Below are 20,689 nucleotides of genomic sequence, written 5' to 3'. Positions count from 1 at the left end.
ATAATTGCTTCTTTGCCACAAAATAAAAATTACCTTAAATTGGGGCTGGCTGGTATTGGGACGACATTGTTTGTGGTCTGAGGGCCTTTGGCTCCCTCTGGCGGTGGAATGTTGTGCAGTTTGTCTAAATGCTCCACATGGTCCAGCAGCCTGGATGATCCTCGTTCTGCCACAAACCTGGTCATATAGTTAAAGAAATAGTTAAACATAATGGGAAATACAGTCATTCACTTTCTTATCGAGAGTTAGTTGAGAAGATTGATACCAGTCTCATGTCTGTAGGATAACTATGAAGCTTCAGCCAGCAGCTGATTAGCTTAGCTTAGCATAAAGACTGAAAGCAGGGGGGAAAACAGCTAGTCTGGTTCTGCCCAAAGGTAACAAAATCTACCTACCAGCACCTCTGAAGCTCACCAGTTAGCATGTTATATCTTGTTTGTTTAATCTGTATGAAAATGGAAGTGTAAAAATGACAATTCTACATTTTATGGGGAGTTATGTGCTGGACTATTTCTTGGCCAGGACCCTGACTTCCAGGTTGTTTTTACACTTAATTTTTTGTACTGATTTAAGAAACAAGATGTACCGTGTTAATTATTGAGCTGTAGAGGTGCTGGTCGGTGAACTAGCCAGACTAACTGTTTCCCCCATGTTTCCAGTCTTCGTACTAAGCTAAGGTAACTAGCTGCTGGCTCCAGCTTCATATCTAACAGACAGATATAAGAGTGGTATTGATCTTCTCATTTAACTTTTGGCAAAAAAGCACACAAGCATATTTCCTAACATGTTGAACTCCTTAAAACAATAAATGAATAAGTTCCTACCTTTATCAATATATCATAATCAGAAAGCGAAGAGTTTGCTTTGAAGTGCCATTGGGTTAAAAATTCTTTATAGAAATTATATAAATCTTTTTTTGGATGAAAATGACATTTTACCTCAGCATTTGTTCACTGAAGCCTGTCAGCTTCACACAGTTCCTGTCAGAGATGTGCTGCGGGTCTCTGCAAGTAGTCAGTACAAAAATAAATGCATTCAGGAAAAAAGAAACAAGCTGAAAGCTAAATGTCAGTAAATGTTAGTTTGTGGCTCTAAATATGTCTACTGTACATTTTTGCAAGTTAAACAAATATATAAAAGTACCTGTCTATGCTGAAAAAAAAAACAGACAGGACATGGTCAATTTTAAGTCACTGTGATTGGTGTGAGTGCAACTTTAGCTTCCCAATACTGTCTGTGAGATAAAGTAATAATAGCAGCTACAGCAGCAAATTGGGACATTACTCCTCTGACAAGAAGATTTGCACCACGAGGGCTTTGTTGTTTATTTCCTTCCTGTAGTTGTTGATGGGCCACTCGATGTCATTCAAGATCCAGACATCAGTCAGCACAATGATGTTGTCCACCTAAAATACAAAAGCATATGGAGGTCAAGGATCACAAGGAAGCATCTTGTACTGTCATCTAAAGCAACGTCATCTCACCCGTCCAACAAAGACACACAGTGTCATTGATGTAACATGTACCTGAAACTCAGGTATTGGCTCAGCAAATATCATTAAATTGCAGAACCACAGTGCTAGCAGTTTCAGATCAGTTTTTTGGATGTGTAGTTCAAGTCCAAATTAGGCCGCCTTGCAGCAGCATTTTAGAACCGCAGGAGTTAATATGCAGATGTGCGCCATCTACATGCAAGGAAAGTACTTTAATAGCTGCTGCAATTCTGAAACATGTGCCCCCCGCAGGCAAAGAATATTTGAACTCAAGTGTGTCTTTTTTTCATAGCTGCTGTTTGTACATAGACGTAACAGTGGGAGGAGAGGTTAGATTCACACAGTTCAAGTCAAAGTATTATTGAAATCACTTAAATATCTCTTGTTTATTGGAACAGGAGGTAGAGTGTTAAATGTAAAACCTCAAAGACACAGAAAGACCACAGCTAAAAAAAACAAAAAACGTTTAACACTTATTGCCTGCAGGTAGCTAAGTAATCAAATTACAGCAGCTATTACTTTGTTTGCCTGTGGGTGGCGACAGGGACACGTGTAAACCTCGAAACTTCAGCTGCTATTTCTTTTCCGAACAGCTTCCTCTTTTGCAGACTCGGTTGTCTAATAAATGTGCATGACTGAGCTGCAAGCCAGTTCAGTTAGGTGCTTCATATCTATAAAACATTTCTTTTAAAACCATAGAAATGCCTCCTTAACACCACTTATAACTCTTCTCTAACTGTAAAACCATCTCAAGATATTTGTTGCCCTCCTTTAGGCAGTTTCAACATAGAAGCTTTTAAAAGCAAACTTAAGACATAATAATAAATTATTTATTTGAAAAATAAATTTCAGATCCACAATACTACTTGAAAAATAAATAATTGGCACTTAATAAATTACCTTTTGACTCTCCCCTAAATACCACTGATCTCATTCTGTTTTAAATCATAAAACTGAGAATAATTGGCCAAACATATGAAAATAACCTGCATATGTACAAATAAACTAACCTTGTTTTTCTTGGTGAGCATTGTGGAGAGGTTATTGCTGTCCTTTTCATCATGTGACCTGTCTAAACATGCCTGTGAAACAGAAGTATTCATTAATAAAGGCCAAATTCAATGAACAGAAACGTCTTCAAAACACAGCTCATCTGTTGTTCTACCAATGCAGAAATTCAGTTGTGTCCATCCATAGTTTACTTTTTTGAAGTTAGAGGCATTTTAAGACTTTTTCCTTCATTAGATGTTAAAGTACGTCACTTCATGAATGCTAAAATGAATGCTGGTATGAGATGTTAAAAGAGAATGAAAAAACATTTTCATTACATGAAACACAAGAAGGATGCCACAGAAAAAAAGCCCTGACCTTTATTTGCTTCATCACAGTCCTGACATTATCCAAAAGAACATCAGACTTCAGCGTGACTTCTTCACAGTGACTCCAGCCAGCTAAGCAGAGCCGACTGTCCTCGGCACTGCTGCCAATCATCAGAGAGAGCAAAACTGCCACCTCCATCATCTGAGAGAATGTAAAATTGGAGAGATTAGTAAAAAAAATAAAACAAAATACAGTTGAAACAACACTAATTAGGTTAGAGTTGTCCGATTTCAAGTCAAATAGCTCATATGTCTTCCTTTGTGTTATTGCTAATCAGAAGAAAACAGGCCCTTACAGAAGCATTGAGCTTGTCATCCTCCTGCTCTTTCTTCCTCCTTCTCCTCCCGGACTCTTCTTCTTCTTCCTCCTCCTCCTCCTCTTTCTCATCATTGTTTTTTTGCTCGGGGTCTGGTGGGAGGCAGAAACCCTGTTTCTTATTCCAGGTCTGATCATCCCTGATGTTAGTGGATAGCACGATAAGGGTCCGTCCAGGGAGTGGCGGCACATTGTAACGACAGGAGATCTGAACGGCCGTCTCCAGAGCTTTGCGGTAACGGTCCAACAGAGCAACAGTGTACAGGGTCTGCCTGGATGCACAGACACAGAAACAGTTACATTATATAACAGAGTATTTTAATCCAAGTAGATGTCGAAAAGCTTTTGCACAATTTTCTTTTAGAAATAGGTTGTTCCTCAAAAAATTTTTTTGGCTGCATCTTTGGTGTGAAGCAGTATTGTTGTGATGTTTTTGCACTTCCCTGAGTTCAGTTGTCAGGCTGTATCTGCAGTTCAGTGACATCTTTCACTACTCGTTTTCTGTTGAAGTCTCAGTTTCCGTAGGTGCTGCTCTTTGCTCTGCCTGTTCAGTCATGATGGACATCACTGCTCAAGCTAACTAACCAATGCTTTTGTTTATTTCAAACTGCTGATGCTTCTCTCACTTCCTGTGCACCAGAAAGATTTTTCCCAGTGAAGAACTAACAGACACAGTGTTCGGTGCACCAAAGAGCTGTCATTAACTAGGAATATACTTCATTGGTATTGTGTTGCATCAGCCATAGACGACAAAAACAACTGTGGGTTTAAATTTTAAATGTAATAAATTAGTAGAATATCAGAGAAAACTACTAAAAGCACATTCTCATACTTGGCCTTCAGGAGCTGGGCCTTCTTCATTCGGTATAGTCGATAGATAAATGGCACTCCAAGTGTCACCCTTATCCTGCTCCTTGAAGTCGTCTCCCAGTCCAGACGATTGAAGCACCTGCTCTTGGGAATCTTCCTCAGGATGCCCTTCAGGATCTCTTTAACAGGGGGGAGTGCTTGCTGTGCTGCTGAGGCTAGAGGACAGAGAGGCAAAGAGGAGGTACTGTATGTGTTCTGTGTTGCATTATGTCAGAGGTACACTTTATTAAATCAAGGTTAGGCTGATATGTTAGTTTGTCAACATGTTTTGATTAATATTGGGCTTTGGTTTAATATTGAAAGCTGGCCATCATATGAAACACTGATATTAAAGAATGAGGTTGGCATTACTCTACATTTTTCATATTGTCAATAATTCCCATGAAAGGACCAAAACCAACAATGTGTTCTGACTGGCCTACCCTGACTGTGGCACTCACGTCCAAGTCCACTGGTTCCTACTGAAGACGTAAATCTTTAAAAAACGGTTTACTAATATATAGTTATATTTATAAAAAAGCTCAGAAATCAGTGAAACAGCTGGACGCTGTAGTTTCTAGCAAACGTTACTCAAACAGGAGTAAATAGAGCATTTGTTGGGGACTACTTTGAGCTGTGGATGAATACAGTTTTGGTGCTCTGGTGAGTGTTAATGGCTGCAGGACGGTGTATGTGGGATCGACTCAACATAAATGACAGTGCTAGTGTTCATTGTAACAGTGCAACAGTGTGGCTCACTGATGTGTTTTTAATAGTTTTTGGACAACAATGGAGCTCTATGGCACAGAGGAATAAGATATGCCAGGCTTTGGAAACACAGGCAATACTTGTAAATAATAAGTAATTTTCAAGCAAAAATTCCAATGATGGTTACAGGTTCTCAAATGTGAGAATTTGCTGCTTTTCTTGGTCTTACTTGATTAGTAAACTGAATATTTTGGGGTTTTGGACTGTTGGTCAAACAAAACAAGACATTTGAAGATGTCACCTTGTGCTATAGGAGGTTGTAGTGGACATTTTTCACTGTTTTCTGATGTTTTATAGACCAAATGATTAATCAAGAAACATAATCAATAATGAAAATAATCACTAGCTGCAGCCCTAATCTTTACATGAGATTTGTTGACAATAAGAAAAATACAAAATATGACATCCTGTAAGAACCACAGCAAGAGAAAACATAAGGCTGTAACGGTACAATACAGTTCTAATGATTTTGCATATTTGTGTTTATCAATTTCATTTTTCAATTGTAAGTTTGACATTTTTGTTCTTCATTTAAAAAAAAAGTTCTGATAGGACTCTCAGTCTTTTTCCAAACACTGAATGAGTGAAATGCGATACCTCGCCTTCAAAACGAGCTGCCTAAAAGAGGAGTTTCTTTAATGCGACTTTCAGCCAAAAGTTTTAGTGCTACTTGATATATATGTATCTCACCCAAATAGTGAAGCTCCATGACAACTTTGTAGGCAGCGAGGAATCTGAAGGGAAACTGTCGGCTCTGAATAACTGCTTTCTATAAACACATCAAAAACACAAAGAAAAAACTTAGAGAAAGAACTTAATAAACTGCACCATAAGAGTTTAATTAAAAAAGAAACATAACAACCAACTGACGAACGAAAATCTGACTCTTACCTTTTACTGACTGTATTGTGATTTATAAAATAAGTATGTAGTACATGCTTTGCTGTGTTGGATCTCACCTTATTGGTCAGTCTGCTGAGGATCTTCTTGTGATGAGCCTCACTGATGCCCTTAATGATCATGTTCCTCAGGTTCCTCAGCATGGCCATGAATGGAAGAGACTTATTGTCTGTACAGTAGAGACATTATTCATCAATATGTGTGATCATGGACATGTCTGTGTTTAAGTATTTATAGGTTGTTATATGCATACAGTATGTGTGTTTTTGAATGTATACGTGTTTGGACTTATGTCTCATGTAAAGTGTGTTGTACTGGATTAATTGCTTTTCTCATTCCATATATACCAGTGATTTAGAGCTTTGGACTCGAAAAATGCTGGAATGAAACTCTGGACCAGATTGGAAATTGTAGGTCAGTAAAGTCAGACAGTACTTAGAAACAAAATATGAAAGATTTTTGTGATGACTGTAGTTTTCCCATCGTCATGCACTTGGAACTGGTGATTCAGTAATTACAGTGTTCTGGCCAGCAGGCCTGTGCATGCTGTAAATCTAATAACAAGGTAGGGCTTTTATTCTTTCAAACAAATGACGTGCAATATGAAACAGACAACTTCTGGAAAAAAAGAGTGTTCAAATTTCCCTGGATAAATTTGGAACAGCTTAACATTTTGGAACTTTTGGAAACAGTTAACAAAATGTCTGTATGCGCTCAGCAGACCTATGAGCTTCTCCCAGGTGGCGGCCTTGTTGCCCTCTCGGCTGAGCAGGCGTTCCCACGTCTCTGGCTCTTTGAGCTTCATTCGCTGCCCGGCTCTCTCCCTGTCCCACACGCCCTTCATTCCACTGTGGGTGAACGTCTTCAGGTCAGCGGGATACCTGGGACCAACACAACCACAATTTAAAATGGAAGCAGGACAAGCCCAGAGATAGCCCAGTGGTAAAGTTACTTGCCTTTCAAACAACAGAGATAACACAACAGGCCTGAGACTGAATCTAACTGGACCCCTTTCTCCTTATTCTCCACTCCCCTGTCTACTTTTCTTTCTTCATATTGTCTAAACAATAAATGAGTAAAATGCTGGAGGACAGTAAATGCTCCTCAGTTTCTTCTAAAAAAGGAGCTTTAAGTGGGTCAAAAAGGAGCATGTAATAAAGAGATCATAGTTCTTGTTCGGGTAACGGGACTATTGTGCACATTTTCATTTCTCTAAAATTTGCATTTTGTTATAAACAGTTTATTATAGGTTTATATACTGCTTATAGATGATAAATGAGGGGTTGGGGGTTAAAGTAAGCTGTTACCAAACTTCCACCACTGGAGGAAAATGTGTTAGGGAGTAAACTGAAGTAGAGTGACAGATAGCAGGTGAATGTTATTTATATGGCTTGCTCTGTGTGAAAAATGCTTAACACCAACTAAATTCAACTAGCTGATTAAATGATACTAAAAGCATGTAGTATGTAGTGTGTTAATGTGTGTGCTTGCGTGGCTTACTTTCTTCCCAGAATGGCCATAACATGTTCAGCCGGTTCTTTAATGTGAAGCCTCTTGATCATCTTCTTTATACTGAACTCATTCTGCTTTTTATCCACCACCACTTTGCTGCCCTCTATCTGCAGCTGCGCACATACACAAATAAACCAGAGTTACCCACGTGATGAGGTTACTTCTAAAACATCAAGAAGGTGGGTCTTTATGTTCAGAATGAATATTGCTTTTACAGTTTTAGTTTAACAATCTGCACTGGACCCATATCTGCACACACAGCAGAGATGGATGTGAACTTAAAGTACCTAAGCCTAGCTAAATTACTTATGAAAACACAAAAATACAAGTAACTCAAAATGGAATAACTTATTTAGTGACACAACAGAAAAGTACTGTATATTGACTTACAAACTTCTTCAGAATAGATGCATCTGATCTGAGCAAGTTCCCCCACTGTTTTAGCTGCTGATCAGTTGGTTTCTGGAAATCAATGATAGCGTACGTAGAGCAAATCATGGAGTGATCAAGAGAGGATATTTGAGGCACATATGCACTGAGTATTAATTTAGGGAAATTAGTCAATTGTGCTAAAATAGAAACCGCACAAAGTTTAGATCCATTTTCAGTCGAGGTGGTTAATAGTGTGTGGGTGTCAACCTTTATTTTTTGACCACACTGAAAACAATAGCAAAACACACTTATCACTAATACGTGTTTTCTTTTAATAACAGGGGTGTAATATTAGTATTATTTGGTTTAACCTTATTTTTATTTATTTTTTTTTTACATTGAACTAAATGAAAAAACAGAGACCAAAATGAATGCTTCTGTACCTTGGCTTTGGGCCTGTTGCGGTTGTGTTTACAGCGGTGTTTGCGTGTGTTGTATTTGGCCAGCTGATACTCGCTGAACTGCTTGAACTTGTCAGCCATTGCCTTCTTCAGGCACATTGGCAGGGAGTGGCTGAAGCACTGGAAACAGACAAACATAGTGTTAAAAACAGGACAGAACTGACAGCACTGATGCATCTACATTCCACCACACTGTAGACGCTAACTGAGACTCACTGTACTATAGATTCTGACGACTTCCAGCCAATCTGACGGCAGCTGTACAGCAGCACAGAAGTATCTGCGGACATGTGGCTTGGTGGAGGGCTGATTGGCAGCCAGGGCCAATAAGAAGTTTGCTGTTATGCGGATGTTCAACTCCTGCCGAGTGTAAACTGCCACCTGAATGGCAAAAGAAAGAACAAGCAGACTGTACATGACTGATGAAAATGATTCTAAGCCTTTACTGTCATAATGTGTACCATTTGTCCGCTTCGATTGTTTTCACTGTGCCAAATTAAGGCAGTTACGTTTCAGTAACTGATCTAAAAATTAATTTCAGTGGCCTGTTTCTCTGGCAAAAAAGAAGCTAATACAACAATCAGCTGCTGTGTTCAAAGAAATGTTTTATATTGTGAATAAGTGGGGGAAAGAAGGCGCTTCTTCCTCTGTAGAAGAACCTCTGTGGCAAGCTAGAGCCAAACCACACTAATGTTTTCTAGAGTTACACTAACAGAAACCTTTCTGGGACTATGTAAATTCAGCCATAATAGTTATTATGAGATATGCCATTCCAAACAACTATGCTGTGATGTACCTTGGAAACACTGAGGAGGCTATATAAGGAGATACGTGACAAAGATTTCACTTGCAGCCAGCAAAAAGCTCCAGTAAAGCAACATTTGTGTAAAACTGATCCTCCATGAAAATTCTTGATTGGAAAAGTTGACCTATATTTTGAGAGATAAATATTGGGTAAAGTGGATCACTCACATGAAACAAGATACTGGTGGTAAGGACTCAGCCTTGTACATGGGGCGAGCGCTCTACCGGGTGAGCTACCGGGTCGCCCCGATTCTAGTGATTTCTGTTAGAACTGGTATTGCTACAGTGCATTTTATTCTAGGTTGTTTTCCTTGATTGGTTGACCATAATAACGGCATGATGAAGTCCCAGTAGGGTTGAAACATCACCACTAGTTAAAATAACAGTTAAGGAACTACAATCCAGTTTACAAATAAAAATGCCTTCAGATACATATCCCCGCACACACCCACCCACCCACACAGACATGCATACACACCTTGAGAAGAAACTGTGGGTCACAGACAGAAATGTCCTTCGCCAGGTTTGTGATCCTGGTCCAAACACTGTTCTCTGAGTCCCAGTCCTTCTGGCCTGGAGCTGTGCTCTTATTGACCAGGGAGCAACACACCGCATTCAGCAGGAGATACTGAGGAACAGACAGAAAGATAATAAAGTATGTGTTCACAACTCAGAGGAGTTATAATCACTTTAATAAATGTATAAAATAAGCACACAGGAACATAATTTGGTAGCACTGGTGCAGAGAATATTATTTCTATGACATACATATACAGTGTAAAATATTTTCTCCTGCCTTTTTATCATTCAGCTCCTCTTCAATAATTTCATTTCCTCTATCAATCTCAGCAAATTCCTCCTGTCTGATGACCATAGCTTGTTCGAGATCCTGGTTGCCCAACTCTGTTTCCAGGACAGGTAATTCCATGGTTGTCCCAGCATCATCCTCCTCCACCTCCGCCTCCTCTTCTGGCAAAACATCATCTTCCTCAGAATGTGTCTAATGCAGAAGAAGTTATATAAAAACAGTAATACCGCCAAATGGGATGCATCAGAAATGGTGTTTGTCATGTATTAGCAGCCATGGTAATTTCATTTTCAGTTTGTGCAAAAAGACAAATGGTTAAAAAAGTAAAACAAATGAAGAACATTTCATGTACCACACTTGTTTCTCCAAAACAGGACTCCATCATTTCAGATGTTTCCTCTCTGCCTTCGTCTCCTCCATCATACTTCTTCTGTTCTCCACCCAGAACATGATGGAGGAATGAAGGAGGATGAGCAACGCGACTGAGCAGAGCACTGCTGGCCAAAGATGTGGAGAGCAGAGAGTCATTAGGGACAGATGTAGACAAGGTCAGGGGAAAAGAGAAATGAAGTGAATGGCTATTTAGGAACTTATTCTCGGTACTGTGGAGAAGAGAGGTGATGGAAGAGGTGGAGACAAGGGAGGATGAGGTGGAAGACAGGCTGGAGGGCTGGAGAGAGGGGCAGGAGGAAGGTTGTGCTGCAAAGTTTAAGAGTGAAGAGCCGGGCTGGGGCATCAGCGTGGAGGTCTGAGCTAAGAATTTATTCTCCAGACTCGGAGGAGCATAGTTGGAAGACAAACTTCTCCCACACGTGGCCTGCTGCTGCTCTCCTTGGGCCACATTTGCCTGCTGCAAAGTCAGCGCCCTCATCTCTGTTGAGAAACACATCAGAGGGTCAAAGACCTTTCACAATCCAAGATAGCATGAAGCATTGAGACAAGCAATTCAGCAGCATTCCTTCAACTATTTGAACAAGCTTTGTACTAATGTAGTTAAGGGTGTGTTCAATTGAAAGAATCCATAAAAGGGGAACAAAGTCCGGAAACAGTCATCATAAGGCCCAACAGACTTTGCACAGAGTTTCCTTAGACACCAGGAGCATCACAATGCATAGATAATATAACATTAGTGAAATACATCAGAAATCCACCACACAGGAGTATAATTCAGTTTGGTTCTGGTCAAACACAGGCAATGCAAAAGATTGCTGCACACTAAAAACTCAGCTCTAGACCAAATTAGAACTCTTTCACGGACAGAAAATGTTTAAATTAATACCAAAAAGTTTCAAGTTGGTTCAGAGCTGAATTGTTGGTGTACCTGAAGCACTTTCTACATATTAGTGAAGCAGTATTTTACATGTTTTCATAATTTTTTTTTTTTTTTTTTTTACGTATAAACTACTAGACTGTGTGGAGTATTCAGAAAGAAAAGTACAGTTTTGCAAAGAACATCCTATCACTGGATTTAACTTCCATAAATGAACTGAACTGAGACTTTAGTCAACATCAGTCAGGAGGTTTACTTGTAGCCTACTTCTTTGCAATGACTCATAAATTTGTGTAGGTGTGGTGGTTAGCAATGGACACCTAGATTAGACGCAGAAAACTTACCTCAAATACCACAATTTAAACTCCACGTGGATAGCACTTCCTCTGCACAAACGTGCCCTCCGGTGTAAAATGTTACCGTTTGATGTAATGCAGTGTTAGCATCTATTTTTGACGCCTATTGAGCGAAATGTAGCTCCTAATTTACTGTAAGTTTCCTCATAGGAAGCAGCTGCCGGGCTAGAGAGCACTGATTGGTCAGTATTATTGTGTACTTTTTTACCGTAATACCACATATATGGGCGCCCATCCTCAAATAATCGAATATTTAGTCGATTGAAGACGGAATTGCTTAGAAAGAAAACAAACAATAATCACAAAACAAACACAACAATTACAACATAAACGTGTCAATATATTTTTAATATTTAAATTAAAGTTACGGGGCGATACGGTGACGTTACCGTAACTGCTTGTGTACGGCTCAAAAGAGGAAGCGAAAATGCTCTATTTCCGCTGCAGCAGCGAGAACGGGCACGTCAAAAAAGAAAGGAAAATGTGGACAGTAAGGACAAACTGAGGCCAGAGAAGGAACGTCGAACTACGCATATCGTCTCCGTTGGGCTCGGTTGTCAGGTATTTGTTATTATTTAAAGTTCAAAAAAGAATATTTGACAGTTTGAGGGTCGTTTCGAGGTTAACTCGCACCCCTTGTTCTGTGGTGGTTCGCTTTGAGGAAGCAGCTCGGCTAGCCAGCTGAATTAGCTAGCTTGCTAGAGATGGGGACGAGAGCAAGCCGCCTACAGGAAGACCCGGTTCCCTCCGCTTTCGGAAAAGATGGCACAAAGCGGGATTCCTGTCGGCGACCCCGCTGTACCAGGCCCACCAGTCTTATGGTCGACTTCTCTGGGAGCTTCGAGGACACCGAGGCCAACCGGAGCCGATCAGAGGAGGGCAGCGACTCGGACCTGGGGCAGCACGGGGCGAGTGCCGACGGTAGCCCCGCTGACAACCACAGCATCCCCTCCAGCATTAGCCAAGCGTCACCTGCGGACGACAACAGCAGCGAAGGGAAACCCGAAGAAGACGGGGATATAAGCCCGGAGCCTCCCGTCGTAGCGGAACATCAGCAAGGAGAGGAGACAGGCCGCACGCCCCACCGCACTTTTTCCGAGCGGCTTCCCGGGAATCGACACTCTTCCACCCGCAGCGTCGGCGCAAGGTCCGCCCGGGTCCGAGGCACACACCAGCGGCCGGTGTCAGAGGCTTGGGTCGGCCTTTACCGTGTTAACAACCGCCATGGCAGTAAGTTTACAGTGCAGTGGTATTTTCTATACATGTAATTTTGTATTATTTGTGGCGCATAATCACACTTGCCATAATAATTGGCTGGTCTCCAAGTAGTTTGTGGTGTGTACTAGAGTAATATCAGCAAAAAGAAATTAATCAAAACCTCAACATAAATGACATGACATCTGGGGTATGACTGTTAATGCTTCCCATAAGTCAGCTGATGTTTAACTGAAGACAAATGTGGTTGACGTGATAGTGTATGAATATGATAAGTCAAGTAGTAGATAGGAGTATTCATTGTCAACTCAGCCATAATAGCAAATGAAATCAGAAAAAATTAGAACAGCCTTTAATGTCAAGAAAAGATATATATATCTTAGATTGTTTCAATAGTAATAACAAACTCAAAGACATTTAGTCTCACATCACACTATGAATTTTGTGTCAGATTATCACCCAGTGCAACCCCCAATCTACCCAATGTGAAATTAAAATGGATTATTTGGGGAATTTACATTCCGAAACAGATAATCTCTTTTCCCGTGCTTGCATGCTGACTAAAATCATCAGAGACCCTATTGTATGAAGCAGAGCTATGGTGCAAAACTGGAAGTGGAGACATACAAGCTCTTTCATGTCACAAGGCCTGTTGACAGTGGATGTCAGTGTTAGATCCTGCAGCATGCAAATTGAAAACATTAAGTAACCAACCACCTTTTTCGTTAAAGTGCATTAAAACAGGAACATGAGTTTGCAGAGGAAGTGAAAATGCATACTTGGTCTGCATTAGACAATCAAAAACACAGAGATGGTGGTGGTTCTACACCAAACAAGACATTTCGAGCCAAAACACAACAATGTGGTGGTTTTCCCAGGCCAGCCCTCTAGCAAGTGTAGGGAAATGGGTCACAACTTTACAAGCCTGCTCACTGCTGGCAAGCAGCTCATAGATGGAGGCGAATGTAGGGCAGCAAGGCACCGTTTCTGCCCGTCTGTCCCATCCACTCACGGTTCTAGCGGTGGCCATCCCTCCAGCGCTAGTCACTGTGTTGCATTGTGCAATACAGTCAAATAAAGTTTCAAACTATTTTGAGTCAGTTACACTCGACATCACACTATCTCTGGGATGAGAATACAGCCTTCACGCTGACTGATTGTGTTTCAGTCTGCTCTTCGGTTTGCCAAGTCGGCCTGTTTAATCTAGATGTCCAAACACAACACTTGTGCTCGATGCGATGCGCACATCATCTGTCATTTACGTCTCGCAGTGACACAGTGTGTTAATCTCAGCTCTGTTGTGTATCTGCTCTGTGCAGATATCCGCTGTCCTTTCTGCTCGAAGCCTTTCCCAGGGGGTCGGATCGAGGATCACCTGTTGAGTTGCCTCACGTCTCCTCCCCTACCTTACAATAGTAAGTATCATATCACAGAAATGGCCCAGAAAGCTGTGTTTTTAAAAGGCTGGAAACCTTCATGGTTGCTTTGTGCGTGTGTGTACAGCGGATGTGCTCAGTAAAGACAGCGGAGAGTGTTCCATCTGTTTGGAGGATCTGCTACAGGGAGAGACCATCGCCAGGCTGGCTTGCCTCTGCGTCTACCATAAGAGGTAACAAAGTTCAGTTGATGTATTTGCATCACAATGAAATACAGACAGACACAAATGAAAAGGGGAGAGTAAAAAAATGCAAATGAGTTCAGGTAAAATTAAAAACAGGCATTGTGCATATGGTGGGGGAAATGTATTTTGGGCTAAGGATTTTCAAAAATAAAGATGTAAAAGGTGTTCTGTACTAGTGCACATATCAGATAAGAGACTGATGTCATTTTCCATGATATGATGTTCTTAAAAGTGATCTTGACAACCACTGCTGAGGTACTGTCATCATTACTTTGAACATGAGATCAAATGGATAAAGTGCAGTATAAGAGCGAACATCTGTTCATTTTATGTAGCAAAAGAATCAACAGTTTTTGTGTTTCTGTCTTGTAACAATTTATTTTACAAGTAAATTATGTGAATATTTGTCAATAGAGCTTTCACAACTGAAAATAACTGCATCATCGTAACATTTTAATGAGACATAGTCACAGACATAACAGATCTGCTAGCAAAGAGTTTTATGTGTATTTAAAACTTGGAAGTTGTTAAAAGACCACCAATGTTTCTGCGTATTTCAGCCCATTTACTACAAATTTTCATTTTCAAAGCATGCTGTAATGTTCAACACTTTTTTGGTTTTACACAACTTCCAAGGTTTCCCATAATGTCAGCACACTATAAGACTGGACTTGCTGAGACTTGAAATTTACCAAGATTAGGTAATCATGGTAAATGCATGTTCGAGCAGCTGTAAGTGCTTATTGCTTTGAAAATCCACATCCCATTTCAATACAACAATAATGTTACCCTGACAACAATAAAAGCAGACATGGTGTTTAATTGTGATGGATAACCAGCAGAGAGAAAGTTGATACATAAGTTAATCTCAGATAAAGCACACATGTCTACCTTTTGTTTAAGTCATAGAACATATAAGCTTTCAGCTTTGTACCACAGTTTGTAGGTGTGGCCGTGTAATTGACATTCTGATCCACCCAGTCGAGCAACTGAGATTAGGAAAACCCAAACATACTCATTGTACGTGCATACATTTCTCTCATAAGAGAGAGAAAATGCAGCAAATCGTCACAATTAAGAAGCTGCAACTAGTAAATGGATGGCATTTTTGCTTGAAAAATTTCTTAAACGATTAATGGGATATTAAAATAGTTGATGATTATTGTGTCTGTCAATCGACTACTCAAGTATAGATTAATGGTTTCAGCTCCATATTAGTGATTGAGGCAAATAAAAATACTGGTAAGTACCAGCCCACCACACTTATCGCATCTTATCTCTGGCTCTGTTGCAGTTAACAAGCCTGAGAGCTCTTATATTTATTCATAACCTGCTGCAGTGATTCAGTTTGGTTTCACTCTGTCAGTAAGAGGATTAAGCCTTGTGGGAGACACCACATTCAGAAACCCACAATAGAGGTTCTGGCACATTAACATGAGTTAATCAAAATGTAATGTCTTGGTGTCTCCACCCCTATCTCTGTTCTTTCTCCCTGTAGCTGCATTGATTCCTGGTCCAAGGTGAAACCCTGCTGCCCCGAACATCCCTTTGATTGACTCGCGGATCACATGTATTCTGCACAGTGACCAACCCGACTCAGGTATGTACGTGTAAGACCCACTAAATGATCAGGACATGCAATTAGCTTCAACATCAGGCACAACAATGCTACTGTTGAGATAGTGCAGAAATACATAAGGGTCTATGACATAATAAACCAGAATCCACCAAGGTGTCACTGGAGTAGATTATGGCCAATGCTGCCCCACTTTTCCGTACCAAAAGTAATCAAGCTACGAGGATAATGGTGATGCATTTGATCAATGTGGAATCTGCAAGCTACAGCATATACAAAACATTCACACAATTGGTGTCCAGATTAGATCAGGTAGTTAGCTAATCATCAACTCACAAGAACCTGTACAAGAACTTTTCCTGAATAAAATGGTCTAAAATTGGTCCAATTTTCACTGAAACCATGAACTATCTGCTCAAAAGTTAAGAGTACAAAACACAATACATTTCATGCCAGTTTTCAGTATTTGACACACTTCGGTGGGTAATGAATAAAAGAAAAAAGTTTAAAATTTTTTTTAAAAAAGTATTGAGGGTCAAAACCCAACCTAATTTCTTGTACATCCGATGTAAACAAATCCTTCAGATGTAAACTGGATTGAGTCGAGATTCAGTTAAAAAATTAGTGTTTGATAAACATAAGATGCAGTTGTTAAGGCGTCTAATGTTACTGTATCCATAGCAACAGGAATTACACATTTCCCTAGGAAAGTTTACAGTGAAAACCAAAGAAGGATGCTTATGACCTAATCTAAGACACTAGAGCTGCAACTTACAATTATTTTAATTATCACTTAATCTGCCGATTAATTTCTCAATTCATTGATTAATCATTTGTCCAATAAATGTCAGAAAATAGTCAAAAATGCCTGTTATATTTTACCACAGTCCATGGTGAAGTCTTCAAATGTCATGTTTTGTCCGACTAACAGTCCAAAGATATTAGGTTTACCATCATGTATGACAAAGAAAATAATCAAATCCTCACTTGACAAGCTGGAAGCAGTGAATGTTTGTGGCTCTATGAGACACGTATTGACAACTTGTCACTTTTTAGCACATAGTGATAAAAGGTATAAAGACTGAAGTGTGTTGCATGTACGCTCACATGGATATTCATGAGAACAGTACTGCATATTTATCATTATAGACTATGATTGGGGAATACTTCAATATTACCGTTTATCAGTGTCCAGTGGAATCGTATTGTGATGATAATATTGTGTTGTCTTTTTACAAATATCTGTTTCTGCGTCTGTTTTGGAGTATATCAGGCACTTAAGTGTAATTTAAAAGGTAAAAAAATGTATTATTGAAGTTTTTGTTTTACAAGTGTTTTGTTTGATGTGAAACAGTAGAACAGACATTGAACATTAGTTTATCTATTTTATGTGATTTTGCATGCATTTGCCATAACATATGATATATTATACTGAAAAATATTATTAATGTGATTGATTTCAACCATGTTGCCCAGCCCTGCTGCAGACTATATTTCAATACAGTCATTACAGTACGTAGTACTTTGTCTAATGGCCAGTCTGTCTTTTTCCTCCCTTACAGGAGACAACACTGAATCCCAATAAAATCGGTAATTGAACAAATAAAAGCCAACTGTCCTTCTCAGACGCAAACCTATTTTTGACTGGAGAACAGACGATCCTAAGAGAAAGCTCCACTTAGCAACACCCGGCGCTCTCCGCTTGGATCAGTCTATTTGAACTTGTTCTAGGACATTTCAAGCCAACGGTAAAAACAGCCGCTCCATCTAATATCTGATCGAGACCCGTGTTGGAGTAGAAGTGGAGGAGGTTCCCTTTCTATGTAACGGACTTGGCTTGAATCCGCGGAACAAAAAAAAAATCTCAAATAAACATTATCATCCCAGAACGATGGAACTTTCCTCATAAAGATCTTGAACTTGGGGAGGAACAAAGAAAAGTTGTTTTAACTGTGACTCTGGATCCTCTCCTGTGTAATTCTTCTCCCTCCTAATGGGATTGGTCATTTTTATCAAGTATTTTGCAGAAAGAGTATTGTTCCATGTCATACATTGAATGAATGTTTTCTTTCCTCGGCTAACCCCAAATGAACCAACCTCACACTGAAAGCGTGAACTGTTACCACATAAACATTGCTTTATTTTGAACAAGCTGGAAGTTGAGGGCTTGTTTTTGGTGAATGGGGGCTGCCGTTAGTAGGTGTTTTCTTTTTTCTATTACCTGTAAACATTTCAGTGGGAATTTTGGGGGCTAATTGTTTTTCTGAGTAGGTCAGTTTTCTTGTAGGTGGTTAGTTAGCTCTGAGTTTAATGTGCTGCTACTTGCTGAGTGTTTAGGAGGGTTGTAGGTATTTCATAGGGCCATAGTAGCACTGGTGTACGCACCAATTCGAGCACTTTTGTCCTTCAAGGCTGTTTTTTTTTCTTTTTTTTTCTCTTTTGTTTTTTGGGTCACATAAGGTGTGTGTGTGTGTGTGTGTGTGTGTGTGTGTGTGTGTGTGTGTGTGTGTTCAGATGATGACCAGGGACAGGAAATGTCCTGAGCATGACTGTGTGTAAGTGTGTGGCTTTGTGTGTGCGTGTGTGTGTTTACTGTAAATTGCCCAGAAGTCTGCTTGGTCAAGCGGGTTACCCTTTTCATTTTTAATGCTAGCAAAGCATGCTAGCTGGCAAACATCCTCTTACATGTGGCATTGGTACGCAACATGGCGGCTCATGTGGTCCCGTTGTACTTTGAATGCGGTTTGGGATTTTTTTTTTTCCCACTGCCCCCCTCCTCCCTCTTCATTCTCAAACACTCTCTGGGGTGTAGTCCGGATTTTTTTACCAGACCCCAAGCGACAGTTTTGCCATCTGGTTACATGCCAGATCGAGGAGGGGTAAAGGGACGGCATGTTTACACCATGTGGCATCTGCCTCTCTTTCCAACACTGGAGGCTATGTATAGCTGATGGTTAATTATTACATAACTAGCCCCCACCCCACCCCTTTCCTTTTTTTTTTTTTTTTTTTTTTTAGGATTTTATATATTATATCATCACATTATGATCATGATTATTGCTAAATGTGTTAAATGGCTTTCCTTTGCCTTTTTGTGTGTGTGTTGATTGCCTTTGCCTGGTGAAGGGGTTGTTGTGCAAGCAGGTATTTGTGGTGTTTTTAAGGCTGAACTGAGGTGGAAGCCCAACAGTAAGGCTGCTCAGCAGATGCTGTCTGATACAGGTTGTACACAGGCCAGGGTAAAGTGGGAAAGAACAAAAACATGAATTGATTTGCTTTTGCTGCCTGCTCAAAAGGCGAGTCTGTTCCATGTGTTTTAATCTCTATGCTAGGTATGGATCAGTTTAGAGGTCAGCCCGGTGCACAGGTTTCCTACTGGCTAGTTTGTTCACCCCAGCCTCTTTTTTTTTTTTTTTTTTTTTTTTTTTTTTTCACCCCCTCTCTTTTCTGGTCCCTGTTATTCTGCAGTCTGAGGTGCTACGAGTTGTTCCGCCACTAGAGAGCAGCTCAGTGCATGTTTCTCATTTTTTGTATTGGGGAATAGAAAGATAATGCCAAAAGTCTGTTTGTGCATTGGGGGCATTGTGTGAAAGAGTGCGGAAGACGAGGTGCATTGATCATTAGGTGTTACATTTGTTGTGGTGATAAGTTATGATGTTGTATACTTTGGCTGGGAGGGGTGGGTGTGTGTGTGTGTGTGTGTGTTTGGGGGGGTTTGGTGGTGGTTGGGTTGTCGATAAAGATAATAGACAATCTAAAAACCCCACATTACTCTCATTTTCTTTCTGCCCCCCTCTAAGCTGTGTGGTGCAATACCTCAATTTTTACCAATGCTAACCAATGTTAATACACTCTGTGTAAACTAGCTCCTCTCCAACCAAGGGTGGTATTTTGTAGAAATGTCCCTAAATCCTCAGTTTTGAATCGCAGGGCACTGATCCCCTGTCTGCCCTGTGCTTTGAGGCAGATGTATTAGATGAAAATGTTTTTCAAAGAGTCACCACAGCGGTATCTGCATCCCCAAGATATGGACAATCTGCCTTTTACTCTGGTAAAAAAACAAATTGAATTTTATTTATTAAATTGTAAATATGTAATGAAATTCAAGAAAATGGCTTGGTCTTTGTCTGTTCAGTATACTGTTTCTAAGCTCCAATCTTTTGTATGTCTCAGAAATTGTTTTTATATGTATTTTTTACAATAAATATGTGTGAGAGATGTTTTGTGAATGTCTGTCAGTTTTGTGTTTTTAAGTGTCAGTGATGCGTTTGTGGTTGTTTTGAGTTTTATTTTAATAAGAGAATTTAATTTACACTTAACATCACTACATGATGGCACAAATCTTTTAAACTAACTACTTTAAAAGAACATGCTAAAAGGTTAAGTTAATGCTTCTTTCCTCCCTTTTAACTATTAATACTTAAGTATTTTAAAATTAACTGTAAAGATAGTTACAATTTTGCAAATGTGAGCTTTAATTCTGTTAGTGCTACAACTAATGATGATTTTCATTGTTGATTAATTTGAAAATAGTTTTGTTTATAAAATGTCAGAAAACAAAACAAAACAAATCACATTATAATTTCCCAGAGGTCAACATGGACTGTTTGTCTAACAGTCCAAAACCTAAAGATATTCAGTTTACGGTGGTATATGAAGAAAAGAAATAAAGAAATCCTTGAGAAGCTGAATCTAGTTTGGCAGTGACTGACGTGGTTGAAACAATCGATTATAAAAATAGTTTTACATTAATTTTCAGTCAGTCAGCTCTAAATTCTATATTATGCCATTATGCCAGTTTTATTCTTTATTTATTCTCCCTTGAATGCACATCGACGTTGATATCAGCATGGACACAATACATTAGTTACATTTAAATACATTTTTGAAAATAAACTTAGTTGTGCTCAGAATTATTTCTTTTTAATTAGCAATATGTGCTTTCAATGGTATCACATGATCTTCCTCTGCCTTGTTCCCTACCATTGA

At 39.7% G+C, this 20,689-nt stretch overlaps 2 protein-coding genes across 5 annotated transcripts in view; one reads left to right on the top strand and one right to left on the bottom strand.

The window, feature by feature from the left end:
* tep1 (telomerase-associated protein 1) overlaps positions 1–11,468 on the bottom strand; it is a 33,214-nt gene extending 21,746 nt beyond the window's left edge. Inside the window, exons 1-19 of one of the 2 annotated variants that reach the window (XM_044220729.1) lie at positions 11,277–11,468; positions 10,015–10,535; positions 9,651–9,854; positions 9,333–9,482; positions 8,267–8,431; positions 8,033–8,170; positions 7,608–7,679; positions 7,206–7,330; positions 6,429–6,586; positions 5,765–5,874; positions 5,496–5,574; positions 4,021–4,213; positions 3,169–3,460; positions 2,862–3,014; positions 2,504–2,575; positions 1,285–1,406; positions 1,144–1,152; positions 939–1,004; positions 34–177 (exon numbers count right to left, since the gene is read on the bottom strand). In XM_044220729.1, coding sequence (XP_044076664.1) covers positions 34–177; positions 939–1,004; positions 1,144–1,152; positions 1,285–1,406; positions 2,504–2,575; positions 2,862–3,014; positions 3,169–3,460; positions 4,021–4,213; positions 5,496–5,574; positions 5,765–5,874; positions 6,429–6,586; positions 7,206–7,330; positions 7,608–7,679; positions 8,033–8,170; positions 8,267–8,431; positions 9,333–9,482; positions 9,651–9,854; positions 10,015–10,533 — 2,771 coding nt within the window. In that variant the 5' untranslated portion in view covers positions 10,534–10,535; positions 11,277–11,468. The remainder of the gene's footprint in view (positions 1–33; positions 178–938; positions 1,005–1,143; positions 1,153–1,284; positions 1,407–2,503; positions 2,576–2,861; positions 3,015–3,168; positions 3,461–4,020; positions 4,214–5,495; positions 5,575–5,764; positions 5,875–6,428; positions 6,587–7,205; positions 7,331–7,607; positions 7,680–8,032; positions 8,171–8,266; positions 8,432–9,332; positions 9,483–9,650; positions 9,855–10,014; positions 10,536–11,276) is intronic. The other variant, XM_044220730.1, reaches the window with a different exon arrangement.
* Positions 11,469–11,702: 234 nt separating this feature from the next.
* Positions 11,703–19,918, top strand: zgc:66427 (uncharacterized protein LOC406256 homolog). Of its 3 annotated transcripts, none has more exons than XM_044220785.1 (6): positions 11,703–11,849; positions 11,954–12,518; positions 13,823–13,918; positions 14,007–14,112; positions 15,623–15,724; positions 17,263–19,918. In XM_044220785.1, exons 2-5 carry the CDS (start codon positions 11,993–11,995, stop codon positions 15,678–15,680), a joined length of 786 nt encoding a protein of 261 aa, XP_044076720.1. In that variant the 5' UTR covers positions 11,703–11,849; positions 11,954–11,992; the 3' UTR covers positions 15,681–15,724; positions 17,263–19,918. The 3 variants fall into 3 exon arrangements, with proteins under 3 accessions (XP_044076720.1, XP_044076721.1, XP_044076719.1); XM_044220786.1 differs by having other exon boundaries at positions 11,707–11,849; positions 11,957–12,518; XM_044220784.1 differs by having other exon boundaries at positions 11,713–11,849; positions 11,950–12,518.
* Positions 19,919–20,689: the final 771 nt, after the last annotated feature.

This window comes from Siniperca chuatsi, linkage group LG13 (assembly GCF_020085105.1).
Source record: "Siniperca chuatsi isolate FFG_IHB_CAS linkage group LG13, ASM2008510v1, whole genome shotgun sequence".
In the NCBI taxonomy this organism is placed as follows: domain Eukaryota; kingdom Metazoa; phylum Chordata; class Actinopteri; order Centrarchiformes; family Sinipercidae; genus Siniperca; species Siniperca chuatsi.
Note: the sequence above shows the minus strand (reverse complement) of the source record. Positions and strands in the feature narration are given on the sequence as shown.

Excerpts from the sequence above, each read along its gene's own strand:
- zgc:66427 (XM_044220785.1), top strand. The coding sequence starts at position 11,993 with ATGGGGACGAGAGCAAGCCGCCTACAGGAAGACCCGGTTCCCTCCGCT. Across the intron at positions 13,919-14,006 it reads TCCTCCCCTACCTTACAATA|CGGATGTGCTCAGTAAAGAC; the intron begins GTAAGTATCATA and ends GTGTGTGTACAG. Across the intron at positions 14,113-15,622 it reads CTCTGCGTCTACCATAAGAG|CTGCATTGATTCCTGGTCCA; the intron begins GTAACAAAGTTC and ends TTCTCCCTGTAG.